At 42.8% G+C, this 25044-nt stretch overlaps 1 protein-coding gene across 2 annotated transcripts in view; it reads left to right on the top strand.

Moving 5' to 3' along the window:
- Positions 1-25044, top strand: part of TPRA1 (transmembrane protein adipocyte associated 1) — a 40110-nt gene that overhangs the window by 1321 nt on the left and 13745 nt on the right. The window contains exons 1-7 of one of the 2 annotated variants that reach the window (XM_063121374.1): positions 4700-4751; positions 8843-9048; positions 9166-9298; positions 14545-14631; positions 17379-17451; positions 20602-20681; positions 24627-24737. In XM_063121374.1, the coding sequence (XP_062977444.1) occupies positions 8855-9048; positions 9166-9298; positions 14545-14631; positions 17379-17451; positions 20602-20681; positions 24627-24737 (678 nt within the window). In that variant the 5' untranslated portion in view covers positions 4700-4751; positions 8843-8854. Of the gene's footprint in view, positions 1-4699; positions 4752-8842; positions 9049-9165; positions 9299-14544; positions 14632-17378; positions 17452-20601; positions 20682-24626; positions 24738-25044 lie in introns of those variants that run through there. The other variant, XM_063121373.1, reaches the window with a different exon arrangement.

Consider the following 25044-nt stretch of genomic DNA (forward strand, 5'->3'; position numbering starts at 1 on the left):
AAGTTACCCTTGGTTTCTGAGCCTATATAGGCCCTGTTAAGAAGACACCTTAAACCACTGCTTTAACCATGGTGAATAAGGCAAAAAGCCTTATCCATCGTGGTTTAAGGCGTCTTCTGAACAGGGCCATAGATTCCTTCTTTCGACTTGTGCTGCATGCCGTTATTGTTGTAATTGTCTATAGCTGAGATAAACGCTCTCTTTCCTCCCTCTGCCCCATATTTCTCCTCCCCCTTCCTGTTTCTTGGGAAAACCATGTTTTGTCAAGGTTATGAGTGCTCATCATCCCTGTACTAATGGTTTAATATGATATTAATTCTAATGATTTAATATGATATTAATATTGAATCTCTAGCCAGTGTTGGAGTGAGAAGTGAATTGAGAGACCAAATCAGGGCTGCTCCATGACACTTTATTTCCTGAAGTGAAAGACAGGATGCCGTCCCCCCACCCACTCCGCGACACATGCTGAAGTTGATTAAGCATAGGAAGAGCCCTGCTGAATCAGACAATCTGTATTCAGGCATTCAGCTTACACTTTAAGTAAATATACGAATTGGGAATGAGGCCACACCAAGTAGCTGTGGTTTGAAATCGCACACATCGTGTAGCCTCTCACTCTGTTTTCCACACGTATAGAGAGAGAGGGGGTTCATGAGTATGTCTCATATGCTTGCTTCAAATGGAAGTCAAATACCTGATTAGGACTACATTCTGTTGCCGCAATGACCACTAGATGCCTCTGGGAAGCTCACAAGCAGGATGTGAGCACAGTTGCACCCTTCTGTTTGTATTCCCTAGCAACTAGTATTCTGAGGCCTTCTGCTTCTGATGTTGGTGGTAATATATAGGCATCAGGAGTAGTAGCCATTCATAGTTTTATCCTCTGAGAATTTGTCTAATCCCATTTTAAAGTCATCCAGATTTGTGGCCACCACTACATCTTGTGGTAGTGAATTCCATAGTTTAACTATGAGCTGTGTGAAGAAGTATTTTCTTTTGTCTGTCCTGAAGGTGCCAAACCTAGGTACTAGTATTATTAGAGAGGGAGAAAAATGTCTCCCTCTCTCCATACCATGCATAGTTTTATGCAGTTCTGTCATGTACCTTCCTTACTCATCCTTTTTCTGAGCTAAAAAGTCATAAAGTCTGTAACTTTTCCTCATAAGGGAGTTACTCCAGCTCTTTAGTCACTTTGGTTGCCCTTTTTGTAGAAGTGAGAAAAGCAAATGTTGGCTTGTCCTCCAGAACAAGAAATACTTCTTTCCACATTCAGTGAAAGGATGGCTAGCATTATTATTCTTCCCATAATGCTTGATGATTTCATAAGCTCCTTGATCATTTTGGTTGACCTTTTCTGCACTTTTTCTAACTCCATAATATCATTTTTAAAGTGTGGTGATCAGAACTGTCCCAAGTGTGGTTGCACAATAAATTTGTTTAAAGACATTATAATATTGGTAGTTTTATTTTCAATTCCTTTCCTAATGATCCCCGATACGTTATTTGCCTTTTTCACAGCAGTTGCACACTGGGTTGACATCTTCATCGAGCTGTCCTCCACTAGAGATGTAAAATTTCCAGAAATGTTGAGCCATAGGAAAAAAAATGTTTTTTTTCTGGGGGTTTCGGAAAAAATAGAAATTTTAGAAATAAATAAAAATAAGCAATACGAATTTTAAGAACACTCTTTACAGATCTAAAGTCACTTTGTAACTTTAAGACAGCCTTCCCAAACTGATGCCCTCCAGATCTTTTGAATTTCAGCTCCCGTCAGCCTCAGGAAGCATGGCAAATGGTCAGGAATGTTGGCCATTGTAGTCCAAAACACCCAGAGGGCACCCGGTTGGGGAGGGCTGCTTTAGGAACATAAAGCAGCTTTTCTGTTCCTAAAGTTACTTTATATATAACTTAATTTTATGAGTAAACTTTCATTATATTTCAAATCTTTGAAGAGTAAACTCAGTAAATTTGTAATTATTGTCTGAATAGATTAGAACTATATTAAATAACTGCTACAGCATCAAAAGCACAGGATTCTAGAACAAAACCCACTGTCAAGAATGCACATTTACTGTCAGCAATGCACGATGGTGACTCTACTCACATGTTGGGAAATGTAGATCAATAATTTTAATAAAGGAATGAAAGAAATAACTATGCTGTGAATCTTACAGAGAAGATTAAAAAAAACACCCATGGTTTCATTACTTCCAGACATTTTACATCTCTAGTCTTTCTATAAAGGTGTTATTACATAGTTTTTAGAAATTATTTTGGAGGGATCAAAAGCTGGGTGACAATATACAAATACTTTGTCTTTAATTCGAAAAGAAAATGTTTCATAATCCAAAACTGTTCAATTTTTCCAATTTTTTAAAGAAACCAAAAACAGTCTGGGGGGACGGGACACTGGATTTTCTGAGTTTTTCTGGTTTTTTTCCTGGATTTCCTGTTTCTCGTGGGGGGGGGGGGGCGGTTTCCCAGCCTTTGCTTCTCTATCCACCACAACCCCAAGATGCCTTTCCTGGTCAGTCACTGCAGCTTAACTCCAATTGTTGTTCCATTGCTGATGGAGCAACATCCCACAGTGCACTTGAGACAGCAGAATAGCTTAGAGGGTACAGGACACGTTGTGTGGAATTATTATTATTATTATTATTTATTTATATAGCACCATCAATGTACATGGAACACACAGAGTTGTCCTCGCACCATTCCCAGTCACCAGCATCTGCTGCCTGAGGCAGCTGCCTCACTCTACCTGCACCGAACCAAAAGGTGTTACCACAGCCAGCTAAAAGCACAGAGTGCTAATATCTTAGTGCGACAGGAAGTATGATCCTTATGACACCTGCATTGAAGATTACAAGAACTGCCAACATGATGTATGGGTATGATTAAGTTGTTGACTGTGCGAGTGTTAGTTGTACTGTAATCAAGCCCTAGGTATTCATAGCTATTAAGACAAATCCTTTAAGCAAGTTATTGCCCAAGAAGTTCCATGGCACATGTGGAGAGAAGAAAAACAAACTCTGAGAGGAGGTAAAGCTGAGGAATTAAGGAGGAATAAATTGTAAATTCCCAGCACATTTCATACCTGTCAAATATGCAAGCTGTGGACACTAGATTTTAATTTACTTTGCCTTGCACTGCTGTTGAGATGTGAATCAGCTTGCAGCTGGAGAATGGCACCTACCACATTCATAGGTGAATCTTAAACAAAACAACAGTTTGTAATATTGGTGCCTATTTGATTCCACTGATAAGTGATGGAATATGCACACTGATTCACACCTAAACAGTTCTTTGAAATAAATACTGTCTAAAATGATCATGAGAGCCATGCTGGATCAGACCAAAGGCTGATCTAGTCCAGCATTCTGTTTGCACAGTGACTACCCAGCACGGCTGTGGAGTCGGAAGCAATTCTTGGGTTACTGGAGTCGGAGTCGGTAAAAATGTACCGACTCTGACTCCTAATAAATTTAAATTGTATATAGAGTTGTGATATGTATATTCACTTGAATTTTATATTCAAATGATACTTTAATCTCGAAAAAGGTTTATGTCACTTATTTACCTAACTGAGTTCATTTCTTTTAAAATGATAATTTGTTAAGTTGTTTTAGGCATTCAGTTGTTTTTTACTTTTTTGTAGTTTTGACTTTGATATCAAAGTATATACCCTGTTTCTTCGATTCTAAGACGCACTTTTCCCCCCATATAAACATCTCTAAAAATGGGGTGTGTCTTAGAATCGCGGGTATATCTTAGGGTTTTTTTCTCTGTTGGTGGTACTGAAATTAGTGTGCGTCTTACAATCGATGGCGTCTTACAATCGAAGAAATACAGTACTTTAGATTTTTGAACTAGTAGAGAAAGTTGTTCCTGATTTTCTTTTATAATTTCATATCCTATTACTTTATAGTCTTTTGATAAACCTCCCAGAGAACTTCAGCTATGGGGCGGCGATATAAATGCAATTAAATAAATAAATAAAAATATAACCTCATTGTTTTCATTTTTGGGCTTCTTTAATAAATAAAATTAAAAAAAAAGAATGTCTTAGCTATAGCCTTTAGACCCGGGCTTTAACAGGTTAGGGTTCTAAAAAGTTGTGTGCTTGCAGTCGATATAGGAAATTTCTTTCCTATATCAATATATAATTAAAGGAGTCGGAGGTGCCATGAATAAAGGAGTCGGAGGTTTTATGTGCCGACTCCACAGCCCTGCTACCCAGATGCCCATAGGAAGCCCACAAACAGGACATGAGGGTTTTTTGCAGCAATGGCTGATGGGATACCATTTGGAAGACCGGGGGAGGAGACAGGGTGGAGGAACTGTCAATCAAACGTCGCAATTGATTTTACTCAACTCCACAGTAGCCCACAGTTACACAGTGGTGGAGTTAGAACATGTTGTGTGGTGAGTACCTCCTAAAAGTGTGAGTGAAGTTTTCACACTGCATTGACTGTGTTGTCTGAACTGAGCCACAGTGTGACTTCTGAGTAAATGGGTATGGGATTGCACAGTTAGTAGTCGAACAAGGATCAAAAGTCAAATCCCTTGAGAGTCAGTCCTGTGGTTCTCAACAGAAAAAGTTTAACCCCATCAGTAACAGTGTGGTGCTGTTTTGCTGTAGATATTTTATTAATGCCTTTTCATATACGTATTTGCCGTGTCTCCTGTATATATGCAAAGTAGACTGTTGCTGCCTGATCTAAGAGAAGATCGGAGTCCATTTAAAGGTTAGTATCTTGAAAATGTAGGGCTGTGAATGAAAATACTTCTGCTTATTCTTTTTACAGTGCTCTGTCTGTAAAATCTTGTTTGTAATGTAATGTACTGCTGGTATGAAAAGAGATGAACAACATGCACATTGTAGCAAGGCTGAAAAACCTGGTCTCATGAGTTTGTCCTTTGGTAAGGAAGCAAATTTGAGAGGGTGGAGTATTAATTTCTTGGTTAGATAAAGGGCCTCTCTCTCTCTCTCTCTCTCTCTCTCTCTCTCTCTCTCTCTCTCTCTCTCTCGGAGCATGACTGTTTGGAGAGTGCTGATAACTTAGTGCAGCATGTAATGTCATAAGCAAAGATTTCTTCTGGCTCTCAAACCAAAGTTTTTTCTTTACTAACCCAGGAAACATCATTCTGTTAGTTATATCACTAAACTTTCCCCAAAGTTCTAAGACAAACTAGTCATTTTGATCATTCTAAGAGGAGCTTGGTGTTTTAATAATACTACCTCTTATTCTGCATCAGTTAATATTAGCTGCTTATTCATTAACAGGCCCAGATTAAAGTGCTCCTATTATCCTTTAAAACTTTAAATGGTTTGGGGCAAGATTATGTGAAGGACCATCTGCACTTATACCTATCTGCCCGAGTCAGAATCTGAGTCCCTGCTTTCTGGTCCACTAGTGAGAGCTACTAGAGAACAGGGCCTTTTCTGAGATGGCCCGATATCTTTGGGCTGCCCTCTGTAGGGAAATTCATATGGTGCCTTCTCTGTTAGCCTTTAAGAGAGCCCTAACAATTCTTTTTATTCCAGTTGATATTGGGGTAACTTTATGGTGTAGTGTTTTAATGACTGTTCTTTCAGCTGCTTTTATTTAAATATTGTGATCTTGCTATTTTATTGTTTCAATAATTTGTAATCTTGTTATAATGATTATTTTGTAAACTACTTTGGGAGGGTGTATTAAATAAGACCCAGATTGTGTTTAGAGTAGTCTGGAACATTTCGTAAAATTTCTAGTATCCAATTTGAGCCAGGTCATAGGCCTGAATCTTCCATGTCTGCCAAAGCTTAGCTGTGAAACATGTAGTACTTGAAAAGCAGCAGTGAGCATGTGCAGAGTGCATTAAAAAAAACGCTGTAGATTGTTTTAAATATCTTTAAATTGGAGTGGGGACTTAAAGAGCAGAATACATTAATACTAGGTAGATTTGGGAGCAGACAATACAGGCACCTGTGTATGTTAGGAAAAAAATCCAAACAGGGCCGATAATATAATACCTTTTATTAGGTTCAACTAACAATTGTAAAACAGTGAATGAGCTTTTGAGTTTTGTAGAGTTCTCCAACCTTCTTTTCTTAAAGGTAGCTGAAGGGGTTGAGAAGGATGAGAAGGATGTTGCTGGGAGAAACCCAGTCTGCAATATGCTACATCCTCTAAGACAATGATTAGGAAGCCCTTTAGAGGCTTATTATACGGTGTCTGGTGTAAAAAGGTCATGGATTTTTATTTTATTTTTTATTTTATTACATTTGTATACCGCCCAATAGCTGAATTTCTCTGGGTGGTTCACAAAAATTAAAACCATAATAAAACAACCATCAGGACTAGTGAAGCAGTAGCCACAACCTTGGGGGGCGGGGAGAACAAAAAACCCTGCAGCATTCATTCTTGTCTGTATTTCTTTATTTTAGGGATTTATACACTGCCTTCCAACAAGTTTCCAGGGCATCTTAGAAATAATTGAAAAACAGTAAAAATAAATAAATATATAAACATCCGTCTCCATCACTAAGTGAAACTCGCAGGAGCTTTGTATGTAATTGCCATATTTTGTTTAGACTTAAACTTTAAAAACTTCTTTAAACTCTGTTGCTTCTGTTTGTAGTTAGCTGATCATTATAATGGCACTTGAGATTGCTGCCGTTCTGCCTTTATCTCGACAAGGGCAGCAGTGCAAATTGCAATAACAGGACAAAGTTTCTTTGTCTAAAGGAGCCAGGTGTAAGAGGAGTGGCAGTGCTGGGCATAGCTTTTCTGAGTGTGTTCAGCTAGCGATCCTGTACGTTTGTGCCACACTTACATGGCAGTCATATGCATACAGGAAGCTGTCTTGAACTGGCCAAATTCAGATGTACGTAAATCCAGATATGCCTGTGTGCTCTCTCTTTCTGCTTGTATCTTCTATCCTCTCTTCTTAGTGCACCCTGATCAGCCAGGAGGTTTTCAGTAAACTGTAGTTTCCTGGTTCGGATTTAACATGAAACTATGGTTACTATCTGAATAAGTCAGAATCATAAATTACTGTGTGAAATTGGTTTAAGGTCCTGGCTTGATTTGAAACTGCTAACCTTGGTTTTCCTATTAAGACGTATGGTTAATTGAAGGCTTCTGGGGATAGTTGCAGCACACCAAGGATTGAAGTGTGACACATTTTAAAATATACCCATTGTTTCCAAGAAACTGCATTGTAAAACTCTTAAAAATGTGGATTTCATTGCACAGTTTAAGCACAGCTTATAGGCTCAGGAGGTGCAAATTGGAGAAATCTCTTTAAAACAACGCCTAGTCCGAATGAATTTCTCACCCCTTCCTGCCTCAAATCACACAGGGTGGAAGGACTCCTGTGGGGGAGAGGTGTTTTCTAAGGTAGGCATATTCCAAGCTGTTCAGGGTTTTATGGGCTAAGACTAATCCCTTGAACTGTGCCTAGAAGCCAATAGGAAGTCAGTGCAGCTGTTTAAGAGCTTATTTTAGATGTTTCTTTTGACCCATGCTTGGTGGGGGAAGGAAAGAGGCACATCCCTGAATGTGTGACTGTTACTCATTTACCATTTATCACTTTTAAAAATCTACTCAACACCCAAAAGGTTTGCAAAAGAGGGAATTGCAGACACATACAAGTTGCTGGAGATACACCCACCTCCCAGAGCCGATCTAGAGCACGTGCTTCCGAGCTGTCTGGTGGTGACTTCATTTTAATTAGCTGACTGACTAGAATACCTGAAGGCATTTCCGACAATACTTCCAACCCTGACTGCATTCCAATACTGTGGGCCCATGTAGGCAAATACATGTGTTGGTGGCTTCATAGAGCATTCCTGGTGACTAACGAGCTAATTATCTGAGCCTAGAAAGCCAGAAGTCCACGTGCCATAGATCAGTGGCGTGACAATACACTGGAATTCGTAGTGTGGGAGCATGTAATGCAATGGTTTTTAGAAGTGAACTTTAGGTACATATGAAAAGAAATCCAGACAACATCTCTAGGAGCTTTCAATGAGAATTTGCTTTCTTGCTTTCTAACTGTTCAACACTGTATGCTAATATTGAGACATGCACAGGGTGGCCTGTAAATCATAGTGGGAAAATTGTTTGTCAGTCCTATTAAAACAGTTAATAAAAAGGAGAGGGGTAACTTTCTGCAGTAGCTGAAGTTTCCAGTTATTCTTCAAGGATAGACCCATACAAAATACATTACAGTAGTACATCACAGAAGCTATATGAGCTTGGATGACAGCTTCAAGCTCCTGTTCTTCAATAGTAGCTGCAATCTGCTGCTACCAGTGTTTGACACTTGCAAGAGTGTGTGTGAGGGGGGAGCAATTTGAGTTGCTGCTGCCATTCCCGTGGGTGACTTAAGGACAAAGCTGGATCTAGAAGACTGTTTAGACCAGAAATAGGGAACTTCATTGGCTCTCCAGATGTAGTTGGACTACAGCACCCCTCACTATTAGTTCTGCTGGCTGGGGCTGGTGGGAGTTGCAGTCAGATAGTATCTGGACTGTGAACTTCATTTACTACAAGTTGGGGAGCACATTGAGCAGGGGGTTGGACTCGATGGCCTTATAGGCCCCTTCCAACTCTACTATTCTATGATTCTATGAGTCATTTGTGGGTTCCTCTACCCTGGGTTCCAGGAAGCCAGAATAATAATCCCATCAGCAGTAGTGGATCTGAATAGGCCACCTTTAATTTTGGGGTGGAGTTCTGGGTTTTATGTTCAACTCCTCCATGTTGGGTGGCCTGAAGCACATTTTACTTTCCTGGTATTGATTACTTGCTAATGTTACTCTTCTCTCTCTCTCTTATTTTCCCTCCAGAACTGTGGCAGGATGTTTCCCCTGGTAACATCTGTGGTGAGCGTCTCTGCATATGACAATGTCACCTACCCACCTGCCACTACACTAATGACCACATTGGAAAATGCGACATTACCACTGACCACAGTACATGGTTTAAATGACACCAACATTACTAAGCCACACAAGTGCTTGCAGTTGTTGTATGAAGACATCGGGACATCCAGGTGAGATGCTGTCATGTCTATGCCTTTTCTCCAGAGCAAGAATTCTGATTCTCTGTTCAGTCGGAGATGGGGCATCTGCATTTTAAAATCTGTTCTATCTTTGTATCTTGTCTATAGGGTTCGTTATTGGGATCTAATGTTGCTGGTTCCCAATGTGCTTTTCTTTGGGTTTCTCCTCTGGAAGCTGCCCTCTGCCAGGGCCAAAATCCATGCCACCTCCAGTCCCATCTTCACCACCTTCTACATATTGGTGAGTACAAGTCCCCGTTGCTCCACAGCCCAGGAGGTGTTGGTGGACACGGTCTTGCTGCTTTTCAGATAAGGGACATAATGGCTTGGTAATTGCTGACAAGCTGTGACAAATCTGTAAACCAGAGGTGCTGCCGCATGAGGTGTTACTTTACTCTGGAACTGCCACTTTCTGTTCACTCACTTTTTATGAGGCATCCATATGTCATTGTAATCGGAGCATTGACCTGTTGTATCGTCCTCATGCTGCTTGCATGACCTCAGAAAAATAGACATTTTTGAAAAGCATAGAAGAGCAGCGCCATCTCCACAGGTGCAGACAACCTTAGTGCCACTCTTTCAACTTTTTGAAGTGGCGTGGTTTTGATGAGTGCACTGACTTAATTGACAGGTGAGCCTAGCACCACTTTGCCTGTCCTTTGCTCTATCTGGTGCTCAGCCTGTTGTTCAAGAATTTGGAGAGAAAACAAGAATCCATTTTTTTTGTCTTTGCCTGCTCTCTCCCTGCAAGACCCTACCCTGAGGGGACACACACACCCCACTTAAAGCACCTCACTGTGCTTTGGAGTCAGGAATTAAGGGCATAATCCTATCAGGATGGCCATAAGACTGCGAACTCAGAGGCTTTTGGCAATCCAGTGCAGAGGTAATCTTTGCCTTTGCGCTCCTTCCCTCTGCGTTTCAGCTAGGCAAGCTTTTTTGCCCATCTAGCTAAGGCACTGTGGAACAGGAGGGAGGCTGGGTATGCAGCGTAAGCCAGCCTCTCCAGTCCCCTCCCTGCCCGCTGGCACAACCCCTTTCCCTCCTCTCCAAGGTCGCCAACATGGTTCTCTCCATGTCAGCTGCAGGGGGTGGAAGAGGGCAGGGAGCTCGCATTCTTGGCTCTGAATTGGAGTGGTGTCTCCGACTTTGTAACCAGGAACCCAAACTATCGTATCCACCGTCCCCTGCAGGCTCTGTCTAGGGGCCATAGGATTGCTCCCTCAGCGTCTCCTCAGAGTGGAGATAGGTTTAGCTGCTGCTTTTGTCTCTGCTCCTTCCATGTTCCTCTCTGCACTCCCTTCTCTCTAGCTGGTTAGCCTAGAAAAAGCCACCTGCTGTCAGAAGTTCTGGCTCCTTATATAGTGTCTGTCCACATAAAAGGCTTCAAAAGATGATTAGAAAAAAACACTTCAAGCAAGGGCTCTAGGGCAGCTCTATAAGTGTTTTGGTTTTATTTTTTTAAAAAGCCCTTTATTTATACAGCTTCAATATGTCCATAATAAACATAATTTTTAAAAGCCCAAGCTGTTTCCTGGTAACCGTTGCAAGGAGTTTAGAGAGACACTTGTGAGGGGTAAAACTCTTTCCTTATGCTTTCTTCAAACCTGCTAATTATCTGTCTTGGTGGAGGATCACCTCCCCCTGCCCTAGTTTTTGTATTTTGAGTGTTGGGGGGGGGGAGGGGAGGAGCAGCTGTGGCCTCTTTAAATCTTCACTTGTTTTGACATCCGTGGAGGATTTATCCTCCTCACCCCTGTTTATTTGCTGCTTTCAGTCCCTCCAGAAGCAAAAGGGCTTCTTTGGCAGGGGACAGAACAGGAAGGGAATTGCCTGTCTCTAATCTGTACAGCACCATGTACATTGATGGTGCTATATAAATAAATAAATAAGAAGAAGAAGAAGAAGAAGAAGAAGAGAGAGGAGGGATATAGCAACAGCCCTAGGCAATGGATGATGATCAGCCATGATTCCTGCCAGTGGTTGGCTGAGGTTGGACCAACTAGCCTAGGGAAAAGGGTGCAGAGTGGGTTATTGAGGCAGCAGAGGCAAGAAAGGAGTTTGTGGGCCAGACTGATGACTGGAAAGTGTCTAGAAGGAAGGTAGAATGTGGGATCAGGTGTCCAGAGGCAAGTTAGTTGAAGGTGTGGAACAGTGTCGGCAATACACGGAAAACAGGAACCTGAGGGAAGAGTAGGTGAAAAAGGAAGAGGCTTGAAGATGGAGACAGAAGAGAAAAGGTTCTGCAACAATCAGCCAATTATTTCACTGCAGTTTTCTAGTCTCATTTAAAACTACAGAAACAAATTACTCTCTCGTGCTACGTGAACTTGTGATGTAGAATGGGGGAAAAACACATTCTAAAATCTACAGTAGGGGTCCCCAACCTTTTTTGACTGGTGGGCACATATGGGATTTTCAGAGTGTGATGGACCCCCTCTCAAAATGGCTGCCAGGGTGGGTGTGACCAGTCAGAAAGCACTCGTTTTCCAGGAGACAGACAGATGAGACTCAGAGGCAAGTAACATGGCCAAGACACTGAGTACGAGGCAGAGATAGGGGCTGAGCACCAAATGCCAAATCACAGCATGCCAGCTTTCCAAGTTATTTCTTTTTTTTTTTTTTTTAAACCCTAAAAATAATTTAAAATCAGGAGAGATGGGGGAACCTGGCAGGCTGTAAGGGAAGACTCTATAGGCACCATTTTGGAGATGCCAGATCTGCAGCCTAGCAAGGCCTAAGGTGTTAGGAGTGAGGCATATGTGTGTGTGTCTTTACATTTGACACCTGTGGGGGCTGGCTGACCCCATATCCTAATGGCAATTCTGGGTGCATAGCACCCCCCATGGTACCCTTGGGGGAATAATGTATTTATTTGGTGAGAGCCAGTGTGGTGTACTGGAGGCACCTACTACATAGGTGCTTGTAAAAAGTGTAGTGGCCATAGAGCTGCAAAGCACTGTAGCATTTCAACGATAATTCTGATGGCTAGGAGATCTGCTGCTTATTTCAGGAGCCCATACCTTAGAGAGGAAGTAGATGTTTTTAACTGGTGCAGCATTGGAGAGGAAAACAGGATGTACATGGAGAACAATACTAGGGGCTTGGTATAATACAGGATACACAGATCAGAAATATTCATTTGCTATTTCTCAACAGTCGAAGAAGATAATCTGCAAGATTTGATTTAGTTATTTATTGCATTTGTATACTGCCCCATAGCCGAAGCTCTCTGGGCGATTCACATAAGATAAAACATTTTAAAACAATATACAAAAATTTTAAACCACAAAAACCTGCAAAATGTGCATTCATTTAAAACCACTGTAACAACTTTAGAAATAATGAGCCAAAAAACCCAGACCCAGCCTCATTACATATTGCTAAATGCCTGGGAGAAGGGAAAAGTATTGACTTGGCGTCGAAAAGATGACAATGTCGGCACCAGGTGGGCCTCATCAGGGAGATTGTTCCACAGTTGGGGGGCGACCACAGAAAAGATGATGCTAAAGGCTTGTCAGTCTTGCTGAAATTTTTGCTTATCATTGTTAAGGGTGGCAGCTGAAGTCCTGTCCTTTTGACCTCCATCTTCTTACAGCGTCTGTTAGTGGGGTTAATCTGTCAGCCATATACAGCCCTGCTAGGCAAAGGTTGCCTCCATTGAGACAAAGTATTCTATGTTCAGTGGATAGGTGTGTCCTGTGGGAAAGGGAAACTGTGAATATTTGATGTTCTAATTCTGTTGTTGCAAAGGCATGAAGTGCTGCATGCTTCAAACAAAACAAAGATCAAAATTCCCAGCCAGTGTAATTTGTTATAACTTGCTTTCCTTTCACTAGAAGGGGTTGCAGAGAGGTTTGTAGGACAAATAGTGTCCATTCCTTCCCTACTTCAACCTTCTGCTCAGGGCCTTCCCAGATTCTGTGCGTTGCTTACACATTTTCAGGTGTAGCTTCATACATTGAAGGGGACTGAAAGTTTAGATTTTTCAAGATACTGAGTTCTGTGTCCCATACAATTTATTTATTTATTTATTTATTACATTTTTATACAGCCCAATAGCCGAAGCTCTCTGGGCGGGTCACAAAAATTAAAACCATAATAAAACAACCAACAGGTTAAAAGCACAAATACAAGTTTATTCCCTTGCGTGGTAGGATTGCAGAATTGCCCAACACACATGTCACTGATTGCAGAAAAAAGTTTGCATGAATTATTGCAGGCCAGTTATTGAAACAAACAAACAAAATCCTTTACTTATGGAATGTAAACACAATATTCTGCTTCAGCTGATATTGGCTCAGTTCAGACAACACGTTTCTCTACACATTCCTTTGGAAAACTCTACTCATCGGTTGAGTTTGTAGAGGATATTCACCACACAACGTGTTCTTACTCCACCGTTGTATGACTGGGCTACTGTGGAGTTGAGTAAAAGGCAATGTGACGTTTGATTGACAGTTCCCCCACCCTCTCTCCTCCCCCAGTCTTTCTGATAGTATCCCATCAGCCATTGCTGCAAAAAAACAATCCCGGCCGTTCTCCTAGAGTAGCACTTGCTCATTTGGCAACTCTTGCCAGAGAACTCTGTAACCAGTGGCAAAAGTTCACTTAACACAACAGGAAACTCCACAGAGCCCTATACACAACACAAATTGTGCAGGAACTCTCCTCTGCCCAGTGTGGGTATTCAGCATGGAGTTTTTTCCTTAAAAACATCCATTGTGGGGTGGAGTTTTCCCTCCATGCAACACATTTCTCAACAGTGGTGTAAAAACTCCATTGGAGTTCTAAAACAACCATTGAAAAATGTGTTGTCTGAACTGAGCCCTTGAATGACCTGGTGTTTGGTTGTTTTTGTTGCCCTTTGCCTCTTCTCCAGCTCTGACTGGAAACCCTTCATAGCATTCTAAATGTGTTATTGCCAAAAGTTTTGCTTTTAAGAAGTTATATATTTAAGAGCCTTTGGAGATTATTTCCTGTCTTAAACAACAACAACAACTTCTACTTCTACTACTTCTTCTTCTTCTTCTTCTTCTTCTTCTTCTTCTTCTTCTTCTTCTTCTTCTTCTTCTTCTTCTTCTTCGAGTTGTGGAAATTGTCCCAGATCTGAGGCTTCTTAACTGAACCCTGTGGTGTTGGCTGCCTATATTTATTTACCTTTTTGTGCGCGACTTACAATATAGACAGGCACCGGTGCAATATGAAGTGATCAGGCAACTAAAGCGTTTAGTGGTCATTTTCTTCTTTAGAGCCTTGCAAATCTTTAGCAGGTGAATCATTTCTGTAACCCTTGCAAGTTAGAGCTCTCTAGTGTCTCCTTGCTGAGGTAACCTGGCCCTTGCTCCTCCCCAGCCTTAAAAAGGCCCTTGGCCTAAATCTCACCAAGTATCATAATCTCTTCTGCCTTAGTGCTTAACCTAGCCTTTAGCTGAGCATGCAGCAATCCACAGTATGCTTCCTTGATGCCTTGCCGTTGTCTTCTAGGTATTTGTGGTAGCTGTGGTTGGGATCGCTCGGGCCGTTGTGTCCATGACAGTCAGTGCCTCTACCGCTGCTACAGTTACTGACAAGGTGAGCTCAGCTTCGACACCACCAGAGAAGGTGGACTCAGTCCCTTCTGCAACTTTTCTGGTGGCAGTGCTATACTTTGACTTGAGTCCTCAGCTTCGATAATGTCTTTATTGTTCCCTAAGTATTTACCACAATTTGCTGCCATAATGGCCTAACTCAGGGATGGGCAGAAAGCAGATCAACATCTGTCAGTTAGATCTCTGGTTGATTTGCAGCAACTCAGCAAGGATTTCAGACTCCTAATTGTTTAACCCACCCACCCACCGACCCCCGTCAGCTTCCTCCAAGTTAGGAAACTGAAATGAAGAAAGTTTGTGGGGGGGACATGCACCAGAAATGGAGTTCTAGATGATAATTATGATGATTTATTGCATTTATATACCGCCCCATAGCTGAAGCTCTCTGGGCAGTTTACAAAGTTTAAAACACGGAACATTAAAACAAATATACAAAATTTAAAACCATAAAATGCATAAAAACAGATTTCATACAATATCTATCTATTCTGGGTCAACTAAAAACTCAACATATGCTGTTAAATGCCTGGGAGAAAAGTCTTGACCTGGCACCGAAAAGATAATAATGTTGGCGCCAGGCAAGCCTCGTCGGGGAGATCGTTCCGTAATTGGAGGGGCCACCACTGAAAAGGTCCTCTCCCTTGTTGCCATCCTTCGTGGTTCCCTTGGAATAAGCACCTGGAGGAGGACTTTAGAAGTTGAGCGTAGTGTACAGGTAGGTTCATGTCGGGAGATGTGTTCCGTCAGGTATTGTGGTCCCAAGCCATGTAAGGCTTTATAGGCTAAAACCTATAGGTTATATGATAGGACTGTAAGCTCAGTTTCTGGTGCTGAAAACCAATTCCCGGGCATAGCATGTGCTCAGAGATACCCTATCCCTTAATTCTGTGTGTATGTCTCCACTAAGCCAGAATTTTGCACTTGGCTCCTCAAGGTTCTAGTGAACCTTGGGGTTTTGCTATTAAGCCCCCCCCCCCCAAACTGGATCCTTCAAGACTGAAGTCTGGCCAGCTTTGGCCTAACTGCTCTTGTATTATAGAACCCATGTGTTCCTGCCTACCTTACACCACAAGCACCCTCAGTGTGCAGTTCTTGGCAGACTGTGTTTCGGCATCTCCCTCTCCCTCTGGACCCTGGTCTTACCTGGACATGTTTAGTTTTGCAGTTCTTTTTGCAAGCCACATTCAATTAGCTAGACTTTTATAAAAGTAACCTCAGGGTCTCTGGTAACAATACAACTCTTCATTTGGAAGGAAGAAGAAGAGAAGAGCCTCTCACTGTAACAATGGCTCTTTTGATGCTGAGATGAGTGCTTGCTGTTGAGGGGTAATTGAGGGCTAATGCCTGTATCACTTTCCTGTGCTGGGGGATTAGTCCTACAAGTGCCGTGCCGAGGTGCAAAGAGGCTCTTGCCTGTGCCACTTGGCTCAGGGGTTGACAGAGGCACCCAGAGGGGGCGAAGTACTGGGACTAAACAAAGCACTTGAGGTGGGCTGGACCAAGGGGTCAGTAATGGCACATTGTGTGCAAATGGTGGTTGCAGTCCACAGTCCCTCAAGCCAAAGTAGTTTTGGAGTGAGGTCCATTGGGTTCTGGGTTGGAGCAAAAGTAGAAATGGGATGACTGAGGAAATCTGTGCTGGAACTGAAGGTTGAGAACAGGCGATGATGGGGGTAAGTCGGGATCCAGCTGAACTGAAATCTGGGAGGGAAATGGGAGCCAAAGAATCCACGTGCCTAGAATTCAGTGTAAGGAGTGATAGTTAATGCCACGTGTGGATATCTGATTTTCAGACAAAGGCTTAAAGTGGGGTGGGGGGCAGATTGCGACCCTCCCGGTGTTTTGGCCTCCCAGCTCCTATCCTTCTTACATTGCCAGTGCTGGCTACAGCTGATGGGAGTTGTAAGCCAAACATCTGGAGGGCCACAAGTTGCCCACTTGTGCTGGGGAACATTTTCTGATGCAAACTGAAAAATTTCCTAAGCAAATAACTCTAATTTGCATTGGAAAAAAATCTAATATAAACTGTTTCTTTTTCCTATGCAAATGACTGTATGCAAATTAACCTACTTTGCAACAGGTTTTTTTTCTGGAAAAATGTCCAATTCAAAATTTTCCAGAAAAACCAAATCACTGGTTTCACCTTTAAACAACCCAGAGTGTCCAGATTTGAATGCCACACCTACAACCTATGAACAGGGAAATCATAGATCATTTGCACAAAGTGAAATGAGGAATGCGTTGGGGGCGTGTGCTCACTCCCGCTCACCCACGCCGATTCATGGATTAAATAACCCCCAGATTGGCATTACATGCAGCCTGGGGCTCAATGCCTCACTCTCCCTTCCATCTCAAGATCCAGAACTCTTTTGCTCATGCACCCAGAAGCTTGAAAGCAGGAGATCTCATCAGGTATTGCCCTCACACCTGCCAGGCGTATTGGCGAGAAACTAGCTTCAAAAATGGGCAAGTTGAGATTTTGTCCACCTTAGCAAATATTGTGCTCCCACAGAATTGTGGAATGCACACAGCCCTGGGTGTGGCTAATCTTGAAAATGCATGTGAGCCTCCTATGCATTAAGCAAGGTGGGAGAAGACAAGAAGGATTACTTTCTTTCTTCAGGGAGCTTTCTGAACAAAAGCTGAGGTGTCACTGTGCCAGTTTTCTCTTTAGAAGCTATCCATTCTGCATCTTGACCGTCTCTCTCTGGCCTGTATTGTCTTCTCTAGATCCTATGGGAAATCACAAGATTCTTCCTTCTGGCCATTGAGTTGAGCATGGTGATCCTGGGCCTTGCATTTGGTAAGGATCCCTCCTTTCTGCTGCTTGGTATACTTAATCCTTTTCCTTGGTGAGAGAGCTGGAGCGTGGTGACTGGGCCCACTTTGGGGGGAAAGAGCAAATCCTGCCAAGCATGAACAGAATATCAGCCGGGGCTGTGTAATGCTCATGCTGCTGGGGAGAATCTGCATGTCTTGTAGGCCTCTGATTTATGCTCTCCATCTGCTTTTGGTGTGCACACAGTTGGAGTGCTTTTGTCACGTCTGTCGGGGTGGAGGAAGGACATATGTGTGGACAGATACTTTTTACATCTATTAAACGAAAGGCATTTCTAGGCAACTGGGCTGCAGTATTTTAACGGTGCAGCTGTTAGCCATTTGTTGCAGGGGATCCAGATGCGTTTCCTAGAGGCAGCTGTTTTGTTATGAAGATACCTCATCTTATTGTTTCTCTGTTATGTTTGTACCCTGCCTTCCCATTGAAAAATGGCCAATGCTGCTAACAATAAATAATAACCAATCCACATAATAAATAAGAAGTATAGCAATAAATTTCCCCAGCATCCAATCAGCAGGTCTTTAGTAGTAGTTGTCCATTTCACTTAGAGACACAACACCTTAATTTTGTGTTTGCTATTAAATTATTCAGAGGGTGAATACTCTTCCACTATATTTTAAAACCTAAATTTCTTGTTTTATTATTTATATCATGCCTTTCCTCCATGCAGTTATGTGCAGCAGATATTGCTCTATTTCCTCTAGCCCCCATTTTATCCCCACAACAACTCTGTGAGATAGATTAGAGAGAGAGAGCGCAACTGGCCAAGTGAGCTTAATGGCTGTTGGGGGATTTGAACCCAGGTCTTCCTGATCCTGGTCTGATACCAGCTACACCACACTGCCTCTGTTCCACTCAGCTGTAGGAGTGCTCATGTGGCTTTGAATTCTTTAAAAAGGCAAATGCTGGCATGTTTTATTCTCCCCCACCTCTTTCCAGTAGCGCCTCCTATCATTTGTGCACCTTTTCTTTTAGCTTGAGCATTCACCTTCCCTGATCTTAAACAGAACAGAATCATGGCAAACATATGATTCCCCTGCAGGGTAGCAACATCCAATCAATTATGTGGGTTATTATGCAACTGGTACTTGATCAGGACTGGAGCAAATACTGTATTAAAGGAACAATCCCTCTTTTGTTGTGTGCTTTTTAATGTCTGGAAAGGTCCAAACTCTGCTGGCACTCAAATTATCCCAGACTTGTAAGCCTATATATACCAGTTGCTGGGGAATGTGGGTGGGAGGGTGCTGTTGCACTGTGACCTGCTTGTGGATCCCTGGTTGACATCTGGTTGGCCACTGTGTGAACAGAGTGCTGCACTAGATGGACCCTTGGTCTGATCCAACATGGCTCTTATGTTCTATGTGCTTAGAATGCTGCCCATCCAAATTTATTGTTTTAGAGGGTGGGGTGGTTAGATTTTAATGACACATTTAGTTTAGACATGGGGGTTGCTTTTAACCCTCTGCACTTTGGGTAGACCCTTCACAATCAAGGGAATCTAAGCCTGCCATAAAACAACAACAACCCAGCAGCATCATGTCAAGTCTTATAGTATCTCCCCTGCTACATCACCTGCAGTAATGTCTAGTACGAGCTACCCCGTGTGATTACGCTATGTGTTTTCTTGCCTCTGCTAGTGTCTGCTAATGATATAGAGTAGGGGCAGGAGAATGCATAATAATGATATCCATGCACGTGGGTAGCTTGTACTAGATAATGGCCCCGTTCAGAAGACACTTTAAACCATGGCTTTTACCACAGTGGTTAAGCCAGAAAGCTGGGCCGTGTTCCGAAGACACCTTAAACCATGGCGAATAAGCCTTTTTGCCTTAGTCACAGTGGTTAAAGCCATGATTTAAGGTGTCTTCTGAACACAGCCTGGCTTTCTGCCTTAACCACTGTGGTAAAAGCCATGGTTTAAAGTGTCTTCTGAACAGGGCCAATACGGAGGGAGAAGAACATTTGACATTGGGCTACCATTTTCAGCAGCAGCCCCACATTCCTTGTGAGATGTAGCTCCACTTTCAGTAGCAGGATCTAGCTGCATCCTTGCCTTGTGCCTGTCTGCGACTCCTTAGGTAAAATCCAGGACAAGCCTGCTTTTCAGCGATTGTTCTGCTCAAATCCCTTCCTCCCTTGCCTGAGAGTGGCTTGAAGGAAGACTTCCATGGTTTTGGATAAGTAGGGCATATGGTAGCTTCTCTGTTTGCAAAGATCAGCCTTTTCTGATTTGGTGTAGATCAGGGGTGCTGAATGTCTTTCAGCCCAAGGGCTGTATTCAGTTTCAGAGAAGCATTTGGGGCCGCATTCCAGTGGTGGGTGGGGCCAAAATACCAGCCTCTTGTAGCTTAAAGATCTTATTGATAGTAACTAAGCCTTAAGATGGGCGTTTCAACCCTTTAGAACCAGGGTGGGCAGGTGGGGGAGAGCATGGAAAAGCAGAAAAAACACCAAACAATCAGCAGTTGGGAAAAGGGAGCATGGCCCCTTGTGGAATTTCAAAGGACCTGAGGTTGGGCACCCCAGGTGTTGATCCTCAGGCCCACGAGTGAATGATGCTTTGGAGCAGGAAATATTGAAGCAACTTAAAATAATGTGGAGGTAACAGCCGAATAAATGCAAGCCCCTCTTTGTAGAGATCAGGGTAGTTCAGTCCTGCTGGAGGTTGTGTCTGGCAATATAATGGAGAGGCCTGGCTGTTCTAAAGTACACAAACTGTGTCATGCTGGATTAGGCCAAAGTATCGTCTGTTTCAGCATTCTGTTTCATTAGTAGCCAGTCAGATGAGCAGGGTGTGAAGGCAACAACAGCATCTTATTCCCCTCCACCCCTTGCCACTGGCAGTATCCTTGAGGCAGATCACTTCATCAAAGAGTTGGAATTCTGGGCTAAATTTGACGGTGTTATGTTTTATAAACCCTTTAGAGAATTGCAGTCCCATGGGCTATAAGTGATTTGAAACTGAGGGTGGGTTCCTGGGTTAAAGATGTGTCAGCTGTGGGAGGGCAGGAGGGACAACCAAGTAGATTTCTAGTCTTCGTCATCTGACACAAGACTAGCAATCTTAGCATGTCAGGAGAATGACTCTTGGTATGATCTCTGTACGTTCAGGTCATTTGGAGAGCAAATCCAGTGTCAAGCGTGTATTGGCTATCACCACCGTGCTGTCCTTGGCCTACTCTGTCACCCAGGTAAGTACTCGTGAAACAGCAGAAGCACTTCCTGGGTTTCTGGATTTGAGAGAAGACAGCTTCTTTGTGTAGAAATCTAGTAGGTGATTTATTGTGGAAAGCACGTGAAGAGGGGTGTTTGGCATTCTGAGATGAGGGGAAGAGTCCTCTTCTAACTGAGCCCCGGGGTGGGATAGGGGTTCACCATCTAGGCACTTGAGAGTCCCCGTGTCCAGGCTATGCTTTCTCTGAGGGGATGGAACTTGCAAACCAGCATGGAGGGTTTATGAGATTCAGAGGTGCATCCACACACATTGGGTCTATGGTCCTGCTTGTCTGTCATGCAGATCGGTGATGACTGTGAAGCCTGTCCAGGCCATGCAGTCTGATCCATGATATTGAGGGAGGATGGGCCAACAACTTAATTATTACATTTATGTCCCTCTTTCTTTCCTCTTGCAAGAAACCCAAGGTAGCATACATGATCTCCCCTCCTCTCCATTTTATCCTCACAACAACCCTGTGAGGCAGTTTAGGCTTAGAGTCAGTGTCCCGGTTTGCATGATTGCAGCATAGTTAACAAGCCATGGTGGCTTGTTAATTCCACTGCATGTGGCAGTCGGACCCTTTGCCATGTTGTCCAAGCCTGGGCAGCATGGCTTGTTTGATAGTGCAACAACCTTCCTCCCCTCCCAGAAACAAGTCATGCCACCTGGGTTCAGACAACATGGCAAGCTGAACCAGCAAAGGTAGTTAGGGAAATCTGGCTTGCAGGCAACTGGCACTCACGGCAGGGTTGACAAGACACTGTAGCTTATTTCCCTCACTGTGATCGTGCAAACCAGCCCAATGACTGGTCCAAAGTCACCCAGTGAGCTTCATAGCCAAGTGGGGGGTTGAACCTGGGTTTCACCAGTCACAGCCCAACACTAATTACTACACCTCACTGGATCTCCGTAATGCATTTTGCCTGCTCTTTCTAGGAGTTCTTCTACTGCTTCTGCTTTAGACTGTTTGGCAAACGATGGCAAACACATTCTTTACAAGCATGCCATACTGCTTAGCTTCAGATCAAATTGCTATCAGCTGGCTCCAGGACAGGACAGGATGGGAGCTTTTCATGCCTAGGGATCTGGGGATCTTCTCCATCCGTTCTAAACTGAGAAATAGGATAGTTGTACACGATAAGGCAAATTTGCCCCTAGTAATTCTTCTTGGACTGGATGTGGAACTCCTTCTCAAGAGATTCTGAACCATTTTAATCAGCGATGCGTGTTTTCCGGAAAATATTGAACTGGGAAATTTTCCAATGCAAAGTAGACTAATTTGCATAAGGTCGTTTGCATAAGAATGTTTTTAGTTTTATTGGAAATCATTAGAGTGATTTAATTTAGCGTGTTCACTAAATACAAGTAAAATAAACAACAAAGCTTTTAAAAAAGTACCCCACGTTAATTTTTTGTCTCAATACACCACAGGTATTGGACTTGAAATATTTTAGGGGGGAAATTAAGAGCACTTAATGTGATTTAAATGGTATATTATATAGACATTTTAAAATTTAAACACAGGGAGCCTGTTCAGACAAGTTAAGCCATGGTTAGACCACTAACCCCTTTGCAGCAAGTGGTTAGTGGGCAAGTTTAAACCATGGTTATGTAGCCACCATGGTTAGGAATGGTTCATATGACACTAAGTCATGGTTCACACGACACGCTAAGCCGTAATGTTTAGCTTAAGTACTTAATTGTTATCGTTTAGCATGTTGTCTAAACAGGCCCAATAGCATGTACTTTCCTTATATTGTTTAAATGTAAGAAAGAAACAAAGATACTGTGAACTGTTGACGCTTTAATTCACCTGGTGCCCTTCAGTTGAACTACAACTCCCAGTATCCTTCAGTCAGCATGCCTGGCTGGGAATGCTGGGAGTTGTAGTCCAAAACATCTGGAGGGCAGTAGGTTGAGGAAGGCTGCATTAATTAATTTTACAACCCAAAGAACTCTTTGTCAGCAGAGTTCAGCTCTCTTCCACTACGGTTGTTGGGACACCTTCTGTTTCACACTCACGGCTTATTAGTTCCATTTCACACTGAGGTTTTTATGTATTTCAGCGACATATATGCATTCTCACACGTACTTGCTAATGACAAATCACCTGAAATACACTAATTATGGCTTTAAAACTGTCAAGCTTGCCTAATATTATATGTGCAATTGACATCCATTCGTTGTTACTAACGAAGTTATGAAATAGAATTTTCTGCAGAAAAATAAAGCACTGGAGAAATTTCAGTTTTGGAAAAAGTGTCCCGCCCCACAGCACTGATTTTGGTTCAGTCTGATCAATGCATCATTTGTACATTTAAACATGTTCTCTTTTTCTGTTGCAGCAGTGTCCAGCTTTGATGCTGGCATGGGAAGCCCCAGTGTGAACAGGGACGTTATTGTTTGATCTTTGGGCTTCTTTTAGACAGACGCTGTAAACTGATAGCTGCCACGTGATAGGCAAGGAGTTTCCCACTTTAAAATTAAATGGCTGAACTCTTATCTAGAATTGCTGATGCAGCAGCAGTGGCTCATCTATTAGCTCAATGCAGGCACCAATCTTACTGGTTTGCTTCCAAGTAAACTCTTTGTATGTGAAGCTAGGTTGGCCTTTCCAAAGTATGAGAGGTTTATAGGTTGCAGACGCAATGGAGGCAGAAATGCTGGGCCTGCTATTTAGTGTCAAACAGATTGCCCTATCCTAAGCATGCTTACTTGGAGGTGAGCACGTACGCTTAGGAGAGGGTCAACCCCACTGCATTCCATGGAAATTCACTGTCTAGCAAGTATTTTTAGGTTGGCCACATGAGGGCAGTTTCAACTCATTCCTAACTGCCTCTAGAGATCTCCTGGATACTTTTCCCACAGATACGTGTATGCAGTCATCCAAGCATTGCTGCTAAACTGGAAGCTATTATGTAAAGGCATATTACAGTTAGTTGTGGAATATTCCCAAGTGTTTCACATCTTTTCCTGTATCATGTAGGCAACATGGTACCCTTGGGCAACATGACCGTCAATGTGCTCTCAGACCCCATTCTTGGTTCCCACCAAGATGCCCTATCCTCCCACATAAAAATAAATAACGTTTTTTTACCGGCAGCTGGGATTACTGTGAAATAGGCTTCTTTTGGTGCTGAGAGCTGTGGATTCAAAAGAGTTCTTTAGTGTGTTGGGGTTGAAATCCCACCTCTGCCTTGTACTCAGCCTTTTGGGCAGGCTACTTCTCCTTTACCACATCTCCCATGGCAGCCATTTTGTGGTGGTGTCCAGGACAATTACTCAAATTGCCAGATGCGGCCATGGCCCAAAAGATGTTGCCTACCCCTGTCCTATGTGTTTGTAAGCAGTGAAGAAAAACATTTCCAAAATGTGTTTCTTTGTGGAGAGAGTTAGGACATTGTAGTATGTGAGTTGTTGGGGCTGTAGTGGGCTGTGGTGTGTGAAGACAGACAGGGCAAGGGAAAAGCTGAAAGAAGCTTTAAGTTGTTGAGGATGTGACAGAGCGTTCTTGGAGTTCCAGTGGGTTGGCAAGAAACCATGAGGAGCAGGATTAAGAAAGCTGAGAAGGGAGGTTGGGATGGGCAGTGTTACATTGGTAAGAGTTTGTCTATGAAGAACAGAGCCAACTAGCATGCAGTCCATAGTTAATATTGCGTTTATAGCAGTAGGTGTGATTTATTTATTTTTTTATCCCCTGTTCCTGGGTCACAATATTTATTTAATTATACCCCACCTTTCAGGATAGAAATCCTTCCAAAGACAGCTTATAAGTAACATTAAAATATATGAAGGGAATCACAAGCCAGGCCGAACACCCTTTTCTTAGCATCTGGTGTTGGAAATGGGGGATTTCTGTAAGTGGTCACATCCTGATAAGTGCCACCCTTCTTACACTGCTCCCCCACCCATCTTTCAGGGAACACTGGAAATCCGTTATCCTGATGTCCGACTCTCAGCAGAAGACTTCAATATCTATGGCCATGGAGGAAGGCACTTCTGGCTAGCGAGCTCCTGTTTCTTCTTTCTGGTAAGGATGAGGATGACCCATTTTGCTCAACCTGAATAACATCAGTGAATTTATATTGGCACTTCTCCCATGATAATGTCTCAATATCGTCATTTAAACTGCTTCCTGACATCTCCTAAACACTATTATGCAATCCCAAAGCAGATAAGCTTTAGACATGGCTGGGCAACCTGTGCGCGCGCGCGCGCACACACACACACACACACCACTTATTGTTGGACTGCAGTTCCCATCATTCCTCAACATTAGCTAGGCTGGCTAGGGCTGATGGGAGTTGCAGTCTAACAAGGTCTGGAGGGTGGCCTGT

Source organism: Elgaria multicarinata, chromosome 3 (assembly GCF_023053635.1).
Source record: "Elgaria multicarinata webbii isolate HBS135686 ecotype San Diego chromosome 3, rElgMul1.1.pri, whole genome shotgun sequence".
Classification (NCBI taxonomy): domain Eukaryota; kingdom Metazoa; phylum Chordata; class Lepidosauria; order Squamata; family Anguidae; genus Elgaria; species Elgaria multicarinata.